This window comes from Synchiropus splendidus, chromosome 2, assembly GCF_027744825.2.
Source record: "Synchiropus splendidus isolate RoL2022-P1 chromosome 2, RoL_Sspl_1.0, whole genome shotgun sequence".
Lineage (NCBI taxonomy): Eukaryota > Metazoa > Chordata > Actinopteri > Syngnathiformes > Callionymidae > Synchiropus > Synchiropus splendidus.
The window spans coordinates 24,057,308-24,075,572 of record NC_071335.1 but is presented as its reverse complement, the minus strand read 5'-3'; the positions used below and the strand labels follow the sequence as shown (position 1 = coordinate 24,075,572).

Genomic DNA, 18,265 nt, shown 5'->3' with positions numbered 1-18,265 from the left:
ATTCAGCACAGAACCAGTGTCAAGGTCAAACAGATGGAGGAAAAAGTGAGAAAATATTTGGTGTCACTACTCAGTTTACACGGAGAAAAGGTTAGAAGCACTCCCAAAACAAGAACGTTCCGGGATCAACTCCCAAATGGGACACACTTCCCATGAACAACACGGACGAATGAGGGGACAGACAGGACACGGAGCTTGTGGAGGAAACTCAGAGAAACAGAAGCACATCTGCATGTTGCTCCTCTGACAGGTACTTCCATGTCAGTGCTCTCTGGAACCCCGTCAACCTTAAAAGTTTCCTTTCCGAGCCAAGGACTTTCCGTAGTGGGACATCCTTCCAGCTGGAGGAGTACACATACCAGATCATTCCAAGGTCAACAGTGATGTTGCTGCACATCGTCATTTTCACTAACTGTCAAATCTAGTTTAACTACAAAAAATATTTTATTATTTATTTACTTTTTTTTTTCACCATACTGTCATTTAGTATGTAACATTTTGGGGGGGGGGCGGATTTGTTCTTTTATTAAAAACTATTTAAATTGTTGCGCAGAAAGGAAAAACTATTTTTTCAATATACAAAGACATGTACAACTCTTTAAAATGTATTACTGTTAAGAACTCAGAGCCACCCTGGGCAAACACAAGTGCAGGTTTCATGACTCGATACCACAGTCTTCAGCAGGCCTTGAATATTTGACTGTGAAAGTGTGATCATATTAGAGTTGCTAAACAGTTATTAGAATGAGTAGACGCCCTGATTATAGTCATCCACCAATTTCAAAACACATATTTAAACATTAGTTTGGAGCCAGGCGAACTCAGTTCTTTAAGTGACGGTTTACTAGGTTGAGAAAATGGCTAATTTGTGAAGCTTTGATAGGATGGGTGAAAAGGAAAGGTCAACTTTAATCTAATATAAGGAAGAGTGACTAGTCAGTTGTGAAGAGGCAAATAAAAAATGTGACTATTAAGTCTAAACAACAGATTGCCTTGATAATACCATTGTGGACAGCTGAAACAAGACGGGGTTGTCAAGCGGTACAGACACATCAGGAAAATCCAAGAGAATTCCATATGAAAGCAGACACCTGAGCACGCAGATACCACTGGAACGCCCAAATATGATATGATTTACTGACAAGAATGCCACACTGACCCCGAGGTAGATTACACACCGCAAGCTACGTTGAGGGAAGAGTTATAGGGAACACATTTTGAGACCCGCCTGACTCAACAGAGATTCTCAAATGGGTTCATTTCTTTCACAGGAGAAAGTATTTCATGAAGACACATAATGGAAATGGTTTCAGTTTGACAAAAAGGTGAAGAAGATGAGACACATGGGACTCGCTTTAAGTCACAAACAGAAAAACATGACAGTACATTTTTAGTTTACCATGGTTTCTCAAAGTTTCACACATTCATTTTCCACCTCGGAAGGCAAGCAACCTTTGGGGACACAGGGATGACAAACAGACTCCAGTTATTCGCTTTATGGAGGCCAAGTGGTCAGGAGATGGTCCAACCATTCAACAGTCACACAGAGACACAAGGTTATATACAGCGACACACAACAATGCTCTGAAAAAGAGTGGTAGTCAGAGTAGTATTGAAGCGACGTTATACCATGGGCATACATGTGCTTCATTCATTCAAAACTAACTTTTTTGTGTATTTGGAGGATGGATACAGTCGTGCTACCCAGAATAAAACATCCAGAATATTTCATAACCATGTCGGACACACATATCAAGCCGCATTTTAGTTGTGAAGCCATGGTTTATGTGGTGAAGTAGGAGATGGTTTTTGGACTTTTTTTGATCAATGTACTTCTATATTTCCAGCATGTTTTTTTTTGTTGTTTTTGCAAGGACCATACACACTGAATGCGTCTGGGGGACTTTTCCAATCAATGTACTTCTATATTTCCAGCATGTTTTGCGTTTTTTTTTTGTTGCGAGGATCTCACACACTGAATGAGTCTGGGGGACTTTTTCCAACTTGGATGACTTCATAGGAGAAGCAGAGGCCCCGCCCACAGGACTAGAGTTCAAACAGATAACCAGCTCACGGCTCGGTCCGAGCGAAGTCGTGTGACTGTCACACAAATACGCTTCCTATTGCACACCTCCAAACATACTTATATATGCGGACAATACTGGCGGGTTCCCAGTCACACTTGCGAACACTTCATCACCCATGACAGCGCGTACACGGCCACTTACGCTTGGTCGCGTTGATGAGGTTCTTCCCATCCTTGTACAGTTCCTTGATAAACCTGTTGGTTTTGTCCAGTTCGGCCTCGTGAGCTTTGATTTTCTCCCTGAAGTTGGGGCTGTCCAGATAACACTCGCTGAATTCCAGCGCGTGCAGACCCATGGCTGACTCTCGCGCCTCGTCCCAAAACACACGGAAGCCTTCCAAGAAACGCGTCAAAACTAAACAACCGTGCTGCGAACGAATACGCCGAGCGCAGGAAACATAGTTTAGGTCAGGTAGGAGCGGCTAGCCGGGGTTAGCATTTCTGACGCATGGGTGTTGCTCCCCACTTGTCAAAGGTCCAGCAGAAAGGTCGCTTGGTAAAACACGCTATCAGCGGTACGTTGTCGCGCAGAAACGAGTTGCTGCCGTTTGACTTATGAAGTCATTATTGCGGTATTGCAGCAGTCCACGGTCGCGACACCCCACCTCGCAGAGTGACAGATTGGGAAACTCTGACATCTGTGTGCGTGTAGAAAAACTTCTGCCCAAGAGGACACATCCCCACCGAGATGCTAACCTCTTCCTGCTTCCGCTATTCAGTCCCGAGTGGCGCGCTACATTAAACGGATACTATGGAGATAGTAATACAGTCTAGAATCAGATTAAAATTTATTGCCATGCTCAGTGGGGAGCCCACCAACTAGGAAAGTGTTTTGGAATACAATAAAATAAACAAGGGCTGTTCACGAATTCAACAGTCTGACGGCCGAGGGGAGGAAGCTGTTCCGGTGAGGGGAATCAATTGTATTTAAATTCACTTCATGCATAACACAAAAATAAGGTGCATCGCTCAGAGCTTAATGGTCACATAGCATGACATTTATTTTCTATATTTGCCAACACTTTAAATGTTTGTTTCATGGGTCGAGTTGATGATTGGCTGAGGGAACATTGAAACGCATTTATTTCTTACATCTGGTCATAGCACACGGAAGCTAATAGCGTATGGCCCGTTACATTGTAATTCAATAGGCAAAAAAATCACGTCTGTTATTTCAGTCCGTAGAAGGCAGTGGATTGCGTAAACGACCTAAAATAGAACCGCACTCATTTTCCACTGGCGTTTTGCGATGAGAAGGAATCATCTTGTTTCTTCGTCGTCTTTGATTGAAATATAATATTTCCATGCTTTTGTTTGAACATGTGTGACAAACTAAAATGGAAGTGAATCAACACTTTCGGAAATGTACTTAGCAATCTTAAGTTGAAATTTGTCTGCGCATCTTAATTTAAATTTAATGTTGTTATTAACCCGGAACCTTTGCCAGAGTATTTTGTTTCTTACCGAATCACATTAAAGGCGGGCCTTTTGCTCGTGCCGCGACGGAAATGGTCAATGCTGGCGCTGAACGATGTAAACAAATGCCTCTTATGTTTCTCTGCCGTTAGTTATTGATTCTTTGAGGTTGCATTTATTTTTTTTGCCAAGGAAAGAAAACATTGGACCTTCAGGAGCCGTTTCTAAGAGTGCGAGGATGCCATCATTTTCCTGCTAGCCGCCAGTATATCGCTCACCAAATCACAGTGAGTTCAAACTAAAATCACATTTTAAATTACGTACAAAACCTGCTCAGAAAACGTTGCCAAAGTAAATATTTTTGTACCATATGTGTTTGAAGAATGATACAAGTCTCTTTACATGTATAAAAAATCCACATGGTCTCGGTTATTTTGGCTCATGCATTCAAATAGCAACAGTTAAAAGAAATCTTACCTGTTATTTAAGACCACAGTTTCAGTTTCAGACCACAACGTGACAGTGAACGCTTTAATGGGCCATGTTGATTCATGACAATGATAATACTGATGATAACATTGCATATGTTTGTGTATTGCGCCTGTGCTCCACTTTAAACAGTGTGCGCGTCTTTCTTCATATTGCTTCAGGGATGCCTAATGCCAGCGCCAAGCCTAAACATGGCCGCCGGAACCGCAGGCGTCGCAGAGAGGACCCCGCCAGAAATGAGCTGGTGTCAAGCTCGCTGGAAAGTGCCCAACAATGTCTCTTCAACCAGGATTACGGCACTGCCTTCGTGCACTACCTTTTGGTCCTCAATCTTGCCCCAGTGTTCAAAGACCTGGCAAAGGTACGTGAGTAACATAGTCACCACGTTTGCTCAATAAAGGTCTGTAATGTTTCTGGGAATGTTTGCAGGACTCCTTCCGGTTCACTCTGTTCAAGTGGGCAGAGGAGCTGGACTCTGTTGGTCGCATCCAGGACCTTTTTAACTGCTATGAGCAAGCGCTTGAAATCTTTCCATCTGATGAGGTCATTCTAAACAGCATGGGAGAGCATCTCTTCAGGTATCCAGGAAACATAAGGATTTGATTATTGTTATTATTATTAAGAGATTATTGTGAGCACTTTTTTTTATCATCTTCTGTTCTTTGCCATCCTCCACTTTAATCTGTCTAGAATCTTCCCAAGTCACAACCCTGCCCTTCATGTCTTCTTCCACCACATCCATGTCAGTTTTTCCTGACTTGCTGGTGTCATGTTTGTGTATTCAGAATGGGATTTCGGGATGAAGCTGCTGGTCATTTCCACAAAGCGCTGAAAATCAAACCGGACTACCCGGAAGCCCGGGAGAACTTCTATCGTGTGGCGAACTGGCTCGTGGAACGCTGGCACTTTCTCATGCTCAACGACCACGGAAGGAACCGCAAGTACCAGCAGGCCATCCACAAGGCCGTCCGAAGCGGCTGCAGCACTGTGCTTGACATAGGTACTGGCACTGGGATCCTGGGGTGAGAATTTTTACTCCAGACTATTTGAATTTGCCTCCCGTGTGTTCGTAAGTTCCGCTCAAACTGGAATACAGCATTTATTTGCATGTTTACTCAACACTCCTTGGTTCTGTCTTCGAAGCATGTGCGCTAAAAAGGCTGGGGCTGCCGAAGTGTACGCGTGTGAACTCTCAAAAACCATGTACGACCTGGCCTGTGAGGTTTTGGCGGCAAATGGGATGAAAGGTCAGATCAACATACTGCACAAGAAGTCTTTAGAGATGGAGGTTCCAAGGGACATCCCACGCAGGTGAAGCCTTTATCCTGTTTTCCACGTCCCAGTTTTCAAATGAAGTGACACGTTCAATTGTTTGTTAGGGTTTCACTGGTGGTGACAGAGACTGTGGATGCTGGCTTGTTTGGAGAAGGGATCCTTGAAAGTCTCATTCACGCCTGGCATCACCTTCTTCTTCCTCCAAAGGTGAGGAAAAAAAGTCACCATTTATTAGCGGTGCAAGTCAAATAAGTGATGCAATAATGTGTCCAAATGAAAGAGCGAGTCAGGTGAGGAGTGTGCGACGGGCCGGGTGATCCCCGCTGGTGCCACCGTGTTCGCCATGGCTGTGGAGAGTGAGGAGATCCGGCGCCATCACAGGTTGGTGTGTATTGAGTTTGTATGAAGGGATTCTGAGCTCACCTGCTGCGCTTGTGCTCAGGCTTCGCACTGCCTCCCTCGGGGGTCTGTCCTTGGCAGCCGCCGGACACCTGCGAAGTCCCGTGAGCTGCAGCTTAGAGCCCGACGACTCCATGGAGCCGTACACCACCGAGCGACTGAGCCGGCTACCGGGAGGTTTCAAATCTCTGACCGAGCCGTTCACCGCCCTCCGCATTGACTTCAACAACGTGCAGGTGAGCAGAAGCGTCTTGGCCTTTTTACACTAGCTTTGTGAATCATGTGATCAGAGTGAGAACTTTATGTTGACGTGTTAAAAAAATCTCCTGCTGCAGCGCTGAGTTTACAGCAAGAGAGTGGTGTTGGAGTGCGAATCCCAGTGCCAGATGTAGAGTAGTATTTGATATGTTAGAAGCTGAATTTGTTTTCCAGGGGGCTATTTGGCGACTTTTGCATATTACGATGATAGTATTTTAGTTTTTCCTGTTTATTTCAATATTTTCACCATGTTGTACTTTTATTTATGCCGTTAGAAGCTTTGTGTTTTGCTACATTTTGCATAACTTCAGTAGAAGGGATTGGATGGGATCGGTACTGACTGAGTCCTAGTCCTTTTAGAGTTCTTACTGTGTTGTAAAGTGGTGTTCTGTGTATTTGTTTTTTCTTATATTTAAACTGTAATTACTTAAACTGGGACTTCAGGGCGTTAATTTGAATTAATTAAAGAAAAAAAAAATTTTAATCGGGTGCCACTTATTGTAATTTCACAGTCAGAACCTCACAGTGAGGAATGTCAACATCTCAAGAATGTATTCGTACCTTATTTTCAGGACTTGTAGCACATTTTCTACGTGTTTTATAGCCATAAAAACCATGTGAGCAGTCAGTGAGTGGAACAGCAGAGGGGTTGAATGACTCATTTCTCTTGACGCCTCCTGTAGGAACTGGAGAGTCTGACCTCCAGGGAGGTGCAGAGGATCCGACTGCCTGTCGTCCGGGCGGGTAAACTGGACGCCCTGGCTGTCTGGTTCCAGCTCCACCTGGACGAGGAGAACTCTCTGTCCACGGGTCCGCACGAGGACACCTGCTGGGAGCAAGCCATCTACCCGGACCACAGCACCGAGGGTAGGATGAGAGTCAGCACTTGTAATCCAACTAGGAAACACCACCACTCTGTTCTCACTCACTGCAGTTACAAACACAGCAACCGTCACATCTTTGATACCACAATTACCGTATTTTCCAGACTATAAGCCGCTACTTTTTTCTCGCAGTCTGAACCCTGCGGCTTATTCAATGATGCGTCTAATATATGGATTTTCACAAGGGATGCTTGGCCATAGATTATGAAAGGCATTCACCGATCACTGCCCATCACCGCGGTGTGTGATGCGTCGGCTCCTCCCTCCCTCCCTCCCTCCCTGGCCACAGCATGTCTACTACGGAGGCTTTTTTCAGTCTGCCATGTCAAGTTTGCATCCTGCAGCACATGCACATCAAAAGGCGTCAACGCCACAAATTCAATAGGATATTTAAAACACCAGCACTCGACGGAGCACAGAGAGTTTTCCGTGCTCATGAAGGTGAAACTGCAGCAGTCACTCACAGAGTGACGCAGAGTGTCGGTCTGAGCGTGGCATTGGGAACGCTGAGCATATTGCCCAGGAAATAATCATTCATTTCACTGAGCCAGATGACCTACCTTTCTCGGGTGTCGTTTTAAGACGGAAGCGACTGAATCCGCTGCTGTTTTGTGTGTGTCAGATACAGCGTTCTTTGGCCACCTGAATCTGAAACTTCCAGAGTGGGAACTTTGATAAAAGAGGTTGAAGACAGCTAGTGATCCTCATGCATTTTCTGCGGCGCAGACAGCACCAGTGCACCCACAGCTTACAGACCGGTGCGGCTTGTGTATGAAAAAGATCGATTTTCCTTCTTAAATTTCGTGGTTGCGGGTAATATTCCAGTGCTCTCTATAGTTCCGAAAATACCGTACTACCAATACTACTTGTCATAAACTATCTTTGCATTAACTAGTTATTGATATATAGTAGTGGTGGTGGCACAGCGAATACTGCGCAGCTGTGACTGAACCAGGCTTTAGTCATGCATTTCTCCACCACACGGGGGCGCTGGCTGCCAACAAGCCACCTGCCAAAAGCTTGATTTCCATTCAGGTTGTCACTGCTCTCTGTCCCGGTGACACAGAGTGACGTGCTCCAGTTGGCGCGGCAGTGGCAACTGCAGCCTGCTGGGCCGCTAACTGGAGGCATCAAGGCCTCGCTGATCAGGAACATCCGTTTTCCGGCTGCGATCTTGTGTGGCGTGATCGCATGTGGCACTCTTTAGCGTTCATGAAATTATTATGGCCGATAAATATGCATCACTCTCAAGTGTCTCTGATGATCTGGGCGCTGACACGGCGAGGTGAGCAGATGTTATTCCTGAAGGAGTCGCCCCCCCCCCGTCTGCTCCCTGTCATTCCTCTGTCTGGCGTCGCCTGCCCCACCTCCGCCCTCCTCCTTCCACATCACCTACTTTCACGTCGCCGCTTCTTCTGCTGTTTCCTGCTCACATTTAAGACACTCGAAACTGCAGAATGTAGTCACAGTTTATCACTATTTTACCGGTCAAATACTAACAGGATGTTGCAGAAACATCTGGTTTTATATTTGTTGAAGAAAAAAACAACAAAAACAATAAAAATATTGACAGATACTGAGCCAGCTGATGACAAACCTGGGTCTCCTCTTGGAAACAGACCAGTCCTTGGAAGAAGTCAAGTGTCCCTTACTGCAGCAGGACACAGTTTGCCCTGTATTTATCTTAGTGTCCTGAACGTAGAGATAACAGTTCCACATGCCCACAAAACAGTGCCTTTAAAACTAAGTGGTGTGTGTACTTTTGTAAATAACTTCAACAATGAAGGAAGGTTTCTGTGAATAATTACTCCATGAACAATACGTGTATTTATGTTTTTGTTTTCAGCCAAATAATGCAGTACTTGAACTTCTAAAACGTGTCTGATGATTTGATTCAGCCTGGTGTTGCTGACTCTAAAATTAGAAATATATAAATATAGTATGTCACAATACACTATATAATTTTTTTATGGAATTCATATTAGCTGAAAATATTATAATGAGACATGGATGTTCTGAACTACTCGGGTCACAAGGAGCACCTGAAGTGGCTGCTTAGTTCACCTAATGGGGGGCCGACTCTGCAAAGGATGTTTCTTATTCTTAGAACATCAAGGTTCTGATCACTGAAGAACGTTGTAAGATCCCTGATGTTGTAGAGGGGTGTTGCTCCATGTGTCACTGTGCTCTGTAATGAACACAGCTGACTGTAAAAAAACTGTTTCACCCCAAAAACTTCCAGTCAACGGAGGACAATTGTAAAAATATGTTTACGGAGTCACGTCTTGTGTCCTCCAGGGCTGATCCTCCAACCACAGGACGAGCTCATCGTGGAGGTTTCCTGCAAGGATGCCTACCTGAGGCTGAGCAGCGTGGCTGTGGAGAGGAGTGGTCACATGGTCCGTCAGGGTCCCCAGAGGCCTGAGGGTTCTGTTCCCAACCCGGAGGCGGAACTGTGCAGCGCCTTGGCGTGTTTGCAGACGGGTCAAAGCCCAGACTTCTGCGTGCTGGAGAGCTCTGAGGTGGCACTTCTCAACAACTGGGATTACCATCACAGGTTCAGGACTGCCCTCTCCAAGGTCACCTCCAGGCTGACCCCAGAGCCCGCTGGGGCCCAGCTCACGGACTCAGACCTTCTCTATGTGCTGGACGTGTCGGAGGGCTTCTCTCTTCTGTCCCTCATTGCTGCCAGCCTGGGTCCCGTCAAAGCCTTCAGTTCGGTGGAGAAGATCAAGCAGCAGGAAGTTCTGAAAAGACTGGCCCAGTCCAATAACATCCCGGAGGATCGGCTGGAGTTCTGGCTCAACAACATGGAGGACGAGCAGGGGAGGCTCCAGAGGCCCTCGCAGGAGAAGCTGTGGAGCGCCATCATCCTGGACTGCGTGGAGACCTGCGGCCTGATCCGGCAGAAGCTGATGGAGAAGGCTTCTTTGGCGAGGTGAAATCTGAGTCTCTTCTCAGGATGATGAAAAACCTGAGCGCAAGTTTCCCATCAACCATCAGGTGTCTGTTGGAGGAGGGAGGAAGCGTCTTCCCACAGAAGATGGTGGTGTGCGGGATGCTGGTGGACTCCCAAATGCTGCTGCAGGAAAGTGCCGTCCAGGGTCAGGAGCCCACTTTGGGATTCAACATCGCTCCGTTCATCAACCAGTTCACGGTGAGCTCAGGAGCCGCTCTCACTCTGGTACTGTTCTTCAGCCTCGGCCTCGCTAGGAACCCCACCTGAGGAGGCAGGTGGTAAAAAATCTCCAAAACTCCAGCTCATTAGAATCCACGTTGTCCACAGACCAGCGGATCCGTCTCAGCCGTCGCCATGCTCCACTTCCCCCTGTCCTCCCGCGAGATGCTCCTTTGTTTAAAGCAGATGTTTAAATCTTTTGAAGGCCTCGGCGGAGGACGCCTTTTTTTTTTTCCTGCCGCAACTGTCAACACAAGAAACGGCACAACCTGAGACGTCCCCGCCGGCAGCAGATACATCAAAAGACAGGCGCTGAGATGTGTGTCAGGGAGGAGGAAACATGAGTTTGTTCTGCTAAGATAAGAAGAACGCGGCGGCCTTTTCCGAGCTGTTTCATCCAGGTGTGTTGTAAGATGGGAAACATGGCCTTCTCCACTTGTCCTCAGGTGCCGGTGCATGTGTTCCTGGACTTCTCCACGCTGGAATGTGAACGCCTCAGTGAGGCCGTGGAGCTTTTTGTCCTGGACCTCATGAATGTGACGGCAAACTACACCAACAGAGAGGTCAAGGTGAGGTTTCTCCATCACCTTGTGTTTTGTTCAAAAGCAGGAAACCAGTGTGGACAATGTTGAGCTTTAGTCAGTGTCTTCCAGAGGTGGAGAGCAACAACAGAGAAGGTTCTATCCACCCAAGCTCAGTGGTTGTGTTAGAACTACTTATGTTTTTGTTTTTTTAAAGAGGGTGTCCCCCACTCCCTCACAGCACCGCCATGTTTTTGTGACGAAATACATTTTAATAACATTATTTTATTTTATTTTATTTTTTAATAATAAATATCGGTATAAACAGGAAAGCTGTCTCAAAGTTTAACTTTAAAATATTACTTTTTTAAAAAATAACTTCCAGAAACATGAAACTGTCTTATTTAAAATCGAGTTAAATATATATTAACTTTAATATATGACTGGCAATGGTGTGTATAATCGTACACCACAACAATGAAAGCAAAATGCAGTGCACTGGCGTTTCATCTATCAGTTACTGGTGTGCAAATCATGTCGACCATTTTCAGCAACTTTGAGCATCAAAGTCAGGTTCAGGTGGACAATTGCTCGGAAACAAATGAGACGACATGGTACTGCAAACTGACCCACATGACTCCTGTCAGAGCTCCACACTGTCAGTGTCCCTCTGAGCGACATGGTGTCATAGAGTTTTCACCAAAGAACTGTGTCCAGGGAATACGGTGGCGGTGAAGAAGGTTAGAGTCTGTTTTTTCAGGGACATGTGCCACCCTGCCTGCACTCTCCTCTTCACCTCTGACCAAATACTGTTCTATTCCCTGTCTCACTCTTGCCATCCCTCAGGTCCAGGCCACGTCTTCAGGCCGACTCACGGCCGTTCCCTTCTGGTACCAGATCCACCTGGACGAAGAGATCACCGTCAGCACTCTGGACCCCAAGTCTCACTGGAAGCAGGCGGCTGTGGTCCTGCAGCAGCCTCTGGAGCTCCGAGCCGGGGACTGGGTTCGGCTGTCAGTCAAGCTCCACAAGAGCACGCTGACCATCGTGGCAGACAAAGACTCTCCTCCTGCTCCCATGGAGTAGCAGCCTCCTTCAACTGTGGCTCCATATGTTTCCAATCAATAAAGAAAACGTGAAACTCATTTTCATTTGCAGATTTTATTTCTAAAAACAACATATTTTGTCTTACTTTTTTTATAAAAATAGTCACATAAGGCAACCGATCAAAAGACGTCAGGGTCCACTGCTGCCTTCACATCCAACACCTCAGTACAGACACCAGATGATGAAGCACAGGAGGCCAGTTTGGTTGTGTCACACGCAGATGAAGGCAGGTGTCAGTAGGTGGTGATACACTGAAGGCATGAATTCTACACTGGTGACGATTGTTTGATAAACACGTGATTCACTTCATGTTAAAATGATACGACGATCGCTGTTTTTAGTCCCAGAAACGTGTTCATTCAGTTGCTTTACTCTGGCCCCTTTGGATACTAACACTGGATATATATAGGCCTGAAGTCTGAAAAACAGTTGGATATTTCAAATGGACATGCTCTAAAGACTTAAGTTTCCAGTGGAAGTCTTTGTTTTGTCATTGCTTGTGCCCATTTAGAGTCGCGTTTGTCAACACATTTACATTTTTAACCGACGTACGAAAGTCTCTTAAAACAAAAGCAGTTACCTTGCTGTTCTTGGGGCGCTGTCACCCCGAAAAGCACAATAAATCGAGCTAAAATGGCGGCTTGCCTTACTCTTGTCAGCACAGAATTTAAAATGTCAACAAATAAAAAAGGAACAAAGAAATCAAAATGAACTCAAATTGACAGATGAGTACTTGGTAAGTCCAGCCATGACTGTGACTTCTCTCTATAGCTTTACTTATGATCTTAAAGTGATAGACTCGCTGTCTGAGATGCAGTGAGGTGTTGGGGTGCCCTTCCAAAACACACAAAATACTCACTGACTCTAAGGCAGCGGAGCGTACGGGCATCTCTGGGCTACTGTTTTTTTTCCCCCACCTGACATCGCTGGGATTATTTTTGAGAAAGTGTTGTGCTCTTAACTTGAACATGACCATCGGTTAGTTCCACCACATCACACGACATTCCTGCAGCTGTCTTCAAGAGGTCCGTTCGGGAATCCAGAGGCGTCACTAGAGTGAGCTTTACAACCATCCACGTGTTGGGAAAGTCAAAGCCAGTTGTCGTGGTCAGCTTCTGTTAGGTGATGACGGCGAGATCTTCGGCACCTGGTTTGTCGGTCCTCTCCTCCTCCGCCTCCTGGGTTTCATCGGGCTTGGCTTCGTGCCCCTCGTCCCAGGGTGCGGAGGTGAACCCAGCGGGAGCGGATAAGGAGTGCGGGGTCATTGTTCTGCCCATGCCCTGGTACTGACCTCGAGGGGACCCCGGCTGGTTGACCGAGTCACTGATAGCGTTCTGTGAACTCGACGAGAGGAGGCCGGACCGCTCGCTGTCGTCCTGCGCTTCACCGAAATAGCTCTTCCTCGGGCGACCCATCACAGTGCGACCTGTTGTTTTACAGCACGACACCCTCACTTCAGAGCTGGATAAGGACCGGACACTGCTGCAGCTGAGGGTCAGGGCACCTACCGACGTTGCGGACCTGCTCGCTGATGTCCGCTCGCACGTCGGAGATGTCCCACATCGCCATGAACGAGTCGAAGCAGGACACCTCTTCTGCCTCCTGGATGTAGGGCTTGTAGGTGAAGCTGAAGTGATGCGCAATGGCGGCCAGAAACATCTCCACGCAAATCACAAAATCCTGCAGAGGAACAGCAGTTAGCGGTGGACACCGCGATGAAGCTCTTCAGCGCCTCACCTGCAAGCCGGTGGCCACAGCCTCCACGCTCTGCCAGTCCCACGTGCGCTCCTCGGAGATCACCCCCACTTTCACCAGCAGAGCGATGAACACAGCTTGCCTGAGCACAGGGAACAGGACAACCTTTTGCTTTAACACTTAAAAGATGGTGAACGGAGAGGTGCGTTTTCATGAGCAGGGTTTTACCAGAAGGAGACGAAAACAACCATCTTGACACAAAGGAACTTGCCCACAGGTTTGATCGGACTCAGTTCCTCCCTCAGAGCTCTGTAGAACAGCACCAGGCAGTACATGGCAAACTGGGAAGAATGAGACATTTCAAGACAATTCAGGCATTCAGAGCATTTTCAGATGTGTGTATATATATATATATATATATATATATATATATATATATATATATATATATATACACACACATACAGTGGTACCTCGATTTCGAACGAAAATACAGAAAAAAATAAAAATAAAAATAAATAAATAAAATAATAATAATAATAATAAAAAATAAAAATATATATATAGCATTAAAGCACAGCTTTATTGCCAGGATACATCTATATATATATATGATATATAGTTCTGGATTTTCATTTGAAATCAGAAGCAAAAAAATCTTTGTTCGAAGTCCGATTTGTTCGAAAACCGAGGTACCACTGTGTATATATATATATATATATATATATATATATATATATACATATAAAAAGAACTCAGTCTCCTCACGCTTTGGTCAGGATTTGACATTGTGTCATGCGGCGCAGTGAAAAATGTTCAGTCAGTTTTTATCATTCTTTTTCCTGTGAATACAGTCGAATACAGTACAGAAGTCGCAGCCCTCACTTCTGTCCAGTAAAGTGTGTCTAAAACAGACAACTTGAGTAGGAAACTAGTGTCAGGTGACACAACGACCATAAATCTTATGAAAAACAAAAACCAGTTGGGCAGCAAAAGTAGGTCACAGTTCCTCCTCCTTATATCACGCTGGAAACATAACTGGAACACAGGCAGTAACTAAGTCAGGGAATGGATGCTGGCAATAAAGCTGTGCTTTAATGGTGGTCATCAACCTTACAAACAAGATTATGCAGAGCAGTCACATGATTTTTTTTTTTTCTCTTACCAGCTGAGACATGTTGTTGAAGATGACCAAATAGGTCCAGGCATTTTTGGAGCTGAAGTTGCCTTCGTCGTAGACGCCGCACAGCTGGCAGATCCTGGGAGCAGAGCAGAACATCTCAGGCTGATTCATGTGAGCGGAACCTGAGCAGCAGAACCTGAGGAGCGGAACCTGTTGCATCCCCTGGACTTACAGCGCGATTACTGTGGTCACCGGCCGCACAACCGTGTACTGCAACACCCCCAGCTTGCACCTCAACAGCAGGACCCTGCGAAAAGGAGATTTTCAAAAGTCTACTTTAACGTGCGGCTGGACTGACTATAAACCTGAACTGATGTGAGGCAGCTGACTGCAACAGCTTGTGCTATGCGGTTAAACGTCTCTCATAAATGAGAGTGAGTTAAAGAGCGTGTGATGAGAGACGTTTAACACACCAGCACTTCAGTGATGTTCCAGTATCTTATCTACACATAACTTTCCCACCCTGGTGCTTCAGATCAACAATGCCAGGCAATAAATCCTCCTTGTCTTTCTTGAGTTCCCATCCGGAGTTGGAGTTGTGACCCTCAAAGAGTCAGGCCTGCCTCACTGAGTCTCCAACACTGATAGAAGCAAGAGGAAGGACTTACTCTCCCATGGGCCAGGGTGGGCAGAAGCAAAGGGGAGGCAGATGCTTCTGCTGCTCCTGCACTTCCAGCATCATCACCAGGTTTGGATACTGGTTTTCCAGGTAGTTAAGCAGGAAGGTCATGAAGTTGTAGATGACATAGGCTTCATAACACTCTCTGCACGTGTCCACGTAGATGGCTATGCTTGGGTATTTGAGAGCGATCCACTGGCGAAACACAAACATATATGTTTTTACACAGAACTATGAAACACTATATGCCACATTGTGGATTCTAAACACACAGACTTACACTGTCCAAGCTGTAGATCGGCACCATCCATAAAATTCTACAGAACAGAGCATAAAAATGTACGTTTCAATTCAAGGATGTCGACGGTTCATGGTTCATGTTGTTACCTGATGATTGGCTTTTGGAGTTCCGGCTGCGTGTAGTGAACTAGATGCTGGAGAATTCCCCATAAGGAGATGGGTATGGTCATGAAGACAAATATCCCTGCGATGAACCATGCTTTGCTGTGAGTGCCGACCTGTGTTCATGGAGAGAAGCAGGAATATTAAACCAAAAATGCATTTCATGAGGCCGATTGCAAACCATTTCAAATATGTAATACAGTGGTAACTCGGTTTGTGAACGTCCCAGACTTCGAACAAATTGGAGTTCGAGCAAAATGTTGAGATTTTTTTGCTTCGGATTTCGAACAAAAATCCAGAACTGGAACGCCCCCGAAAAAAGCCGGGAAAAACCATAACGTGCGCAGACCGATCAGATGAGCCACGACGCTCTTTGTTATTGTGTATAACGCAGCCTCTGTATGCAGACGTGTCCCGTTAGCTACATTTACTGACTGTTTTTTCTTCATATTCAGGTGTAAAACCTTTCCTGTCTCCACACTGGACCGTGGTAGAGTGTCACAGGGGAGGTGCTGGAGCCACACTCCAGGGTTTGATGTCCTGTTGTGGGCTGGAGCTGGGACAGGGATGAGGCCAGTCTGGGACAGAGCGTGACTTGGTTTATGACTTTGTCACAGCCAAACTGCACAGAAGCGCACATTCAGAGCTGGACACGCACCGGGCACCTCTTCACTTCTGGAGAGACCTCACTCACTCGGCAACCCCTCCCACATGCAGCGGCCACACACATAGAGGAACAGCCACCTGCAGCAGACACTCGACATTCACTCCTACAAAAGACTATTTTAAGGCTCGGAACACATTATTTCTTTTTCCATTCATTGTAATGGGAAAAATCGATTCTGATTTCGAACAAATCTCTTCTCGAACGGCCGTCTGGAACGGATTGTGGTGGAGAACCGAGGTACCACTGTACATAATTGAATGATGAAATGTGCAACCCGGTGATAACTCAAGTGCCGAAGATGATACTCCAGTCTATAATCTAAAATCAAACATTGATATTTTGTGATCTCATTAACTTTCTGTTTCACTTTTAAAAAACTACTGACACAATGACAACTGATGTTAAATTTACATCCCTGAAACACAGTTCTTAGCAAAAAGTAATGATCAAAGCTTTTGACTTCTTTTGAATTCAGAACTTTTTGGCCTGTGACAGGAAACCAAGGTGTCCGACTGTTGAGGTGGGTTTCAAATGCAACTAAATCAAACAAGAACAAGTTTTCAGATGTTTGTAACAACACACCGCTGTAAATAAGGCACGTTCGCCCTGCACTGACCTCGGACTTCTGGAGTTCCCAGACGCACAGCACCAGGACGACAATCAACATGAGAAGGTAGAGGAGAACCACCAGCGGGCGAATCCATCTCCTCCAGTTCCCACAGGAACAAGGCATGTTGGCGTGGACATACGAGAAGGAAACTGCACTTACACTAGTCCCCTAACGTCGCTTCACGACAGATACAGCAGCGTTCGGTCGGACGCAACCGTCATCAACTCGCCCACATCGAAGCGACGGCCGACGCTAGTGACGAGTGTTGAACCATGAGCCCTCCATGAACTGCTCATATGACCGGGCTGTAACCAGCTAGGCGGCTAGGCTACAGTTAGCATGTCAACAAGTCAGGCAGGCGTGACTCCGTCGACACCGGAAGTCAGTCGGAGACATAAAGTAAAACTGAACATTAAAATTCTATCAGTTACGAGAGTATATATGACACATAAACGTGTTTCTCTGCGGTAGCGGCAAAGTTTCTCCACAAGTGACTATTGTTGATGTTTTACTTCCTGTTGTGACGTCACGCACCCTAAAGCCCCGCCCCTCGTCTCACGTGATTCTTCCTGGCTGGGAAATAAAGGCCGACCAATCAACAACCAGCGAGACCTTGCCGTGTGAAGTACTACCTTTTTCTGTCACTAGATGGCAGTGTCGGTAAGGCCTTGTCAATACTCCCGCTATATTGAAACTACTACTATTTCTGCCGCTCAGTTGTGCTACATTGAAAAAAAAAACTATTAAATTATTTTAACCTTTAATTTTTTTTTAACTTAAATTCACCTTCAACTTCTTATATTTGCATGCCTTTATGCAGAGTTTTTTGGCAACAAAATATTTATTTCAACATTGCCATGAATAAATAATAATCCACCTAATATCATGAACAAATGTCTTTTTTATTATCATTTATTCTGTTTTTTTTAAAAATCATGATTAAATGTATTCAAGTGTGTGAGTACCGGTTAAAATATCAGTTTATGGTTACAGTCTTTTAAAATATGTAATGATTTTTTTATTCTATCTGAAGTTAGAGAACATGAAAACAACTTCAGTGGTACCTCGATTCACGACCACAATCCGTTCCAGACGGCCGTTCGAGAAGCGATTTGTTTGAAATCTGAATGGATTTTTCCCATTACAATGAATGGAAAAAGCAATAATGCGTTCCAAGCCTTAAAATAGTCTTTTGTAGGAGTGAATGTAGAGTGTGTGCTGCAGGTGGCTGTTCCTCTATGTGTGTGGCCGCTGCATGTGGGAGGGGTTGCCGAGTGAGTGAGGTCTCTCCAGAAGTGAAGAGGTGCCCGGTGCGTGTCCAGCTCTGAATGTGCGCTTCTGTGCAGTTTGGCTGTGACAAAGTCATAAACCAAGTCAGGCTCTGTCCCAGACTCGCCTCATCCCTGTCCCAGCTCCAGCCCACAACAGGACATCAAACCCTGGAGTGTGGCTCCAGCACCTCCCCTGTGACACTCG

General features: G+C 45.7%; 3 protein-coding genes across 4 annotated transcripts in view; 1 reads left to right on the top strand and 2 right to left on the bottom strand.

Annotated features, from left to right (window-relative positions):
* Positions 1–2,752, bottom strand: part of arhgap10 (Rho GTPase activating protein 10) — a 40,222-nt gene extending 37,470 nt beyond the window's left edge. Inside the window, exon 1 of the mRNA XM_053855881.1 lies at positions 2,229–2,752. Coding sequence (XP_053711856.1) covers positions 2,229–2,382 — 154 coding nt within the window. The 5' untranslated portion in view covers positions 2,383–2,752. The remainder of the gene's footprint in view (positions 1–2,228) is intronic.
* A 784-nt stretch (positions 2,753–3,536) lies between these two features.
* prmt9 (protein arginine methyltransferase 9) lies at positions 3,537–11,662 on the top strand. The gene is made up of 13 exons (XM_053857578.1): positions 3,537–3,789; positions 4,153–4,352; positions 4,421–4,569; positions 4,777–5,013; positions 5,135–5,302; positions 5,371–5,473; positions 5,547–5,647; positions 5,709–5,901; positions 6,607–6,790; positions 9,106–9,745; positions 9,811–9,964; positions 10,432–10,554; positions 11,353–11,662. The coding sequence occupies exons 2-13, from the start codon at positions 4,155–4,157 to the stop codon at positions 11,590–11,592; spliced, it is 2,490 nt and encodes an 829-aa protein (XP_053713553.1). The 5' UTR covers positions 3,537–3,789; positions 4,153–4,154; the 3' UTR covers positions 11,593–11,662.
* Positions 11,663–11,666: 4 nt separating this feature from the next.
* tmem184c (transmembrane protein 184C) lies at positions 11,667–17,312 on the bottom strand. 2 transcript variants are annotated; one of them, XM_053857579.1, is made up of 10 exons: positions 16,796–17,312; positions 15,498–15,628; positions 15,391–15,427; positions 15,100–15,305; positions 14,664–14,738; positions 14,474–14,567; positions 13,537–13,649; positions 13,351–13,450; positions 13,122–13,293; positions 11,667–13,039 (listed from the first exon to the last, which is right to left on the bottom strand). In XM_053857579.1, the coding sequence occupies exons 1-10, from the start codon at positions 16,910–16,912 to the stop codon at positions 12,732–12,734; spliced, it is 1,353 nt and encodes a 450-aa protein (XP_053713554.1). In that variant the 5' UTR covers positions 16,913–17,312; the 3' UTR covers positions 11,667–12,731. The 2 variants fall into 2 exon arrangements, with proteins under 2 accessions (XP_053713554.1, XP_053713556.1); XM_053857581.1 differs by lacking the exon at positions 15,391–15,427.
* Between the last annotated feature and the right edge of the window lie 953 nt (positions 17,313–18,265).

Excerpts from the sequence above, each read along its gene's own strand:
- prmt9 (XM_053857578.1), top strand. The coding sequence starts at position 4,155 with ATGCCTAATGCCAGCGCCAAGCCTAAACATGGCCGCCGGAACCGCAGG. Across the intron at positions 4,353-4,420 it reads TGTTCAAAGACCTGGCAAAG|GACTCCTTCCGGTTCACTCT; the intron begins GTACGTGAGTAA and ends GAATGTTTGCAG. Across the intron at positions 9,746-9,810 it reads GAGAAGGCTTCTTTGGCGAG|GTGTCTGTTGGAGGAGGGAG; the intron begins GTGAAATCTGAG and ends ATCAACCATCAG.
- tmem184c (XM_053857579.1), bottom strand. The coding sequence starts at position 16,912 with ATGCCTTGTTCCTGTGGGAACTGGAGGAGATGGATTCGCCCGCTGGTG. Across the intron at positions 15,428-15,497 it reads CTCCAAAAGCCAATCATCAG|AATTTTATGGATGGTGCCGA; the intron begins GTAACAACATGA and ends TCTGTTCTGTAG. Across the intron at positions 15,306-15,390 it reads CGATCTACAGCTTGGACAGT|TGGATCGCTCTCAAATACCC; the intron begins GTAAGTCTGTGT and ends GTGTTTCGCCAG.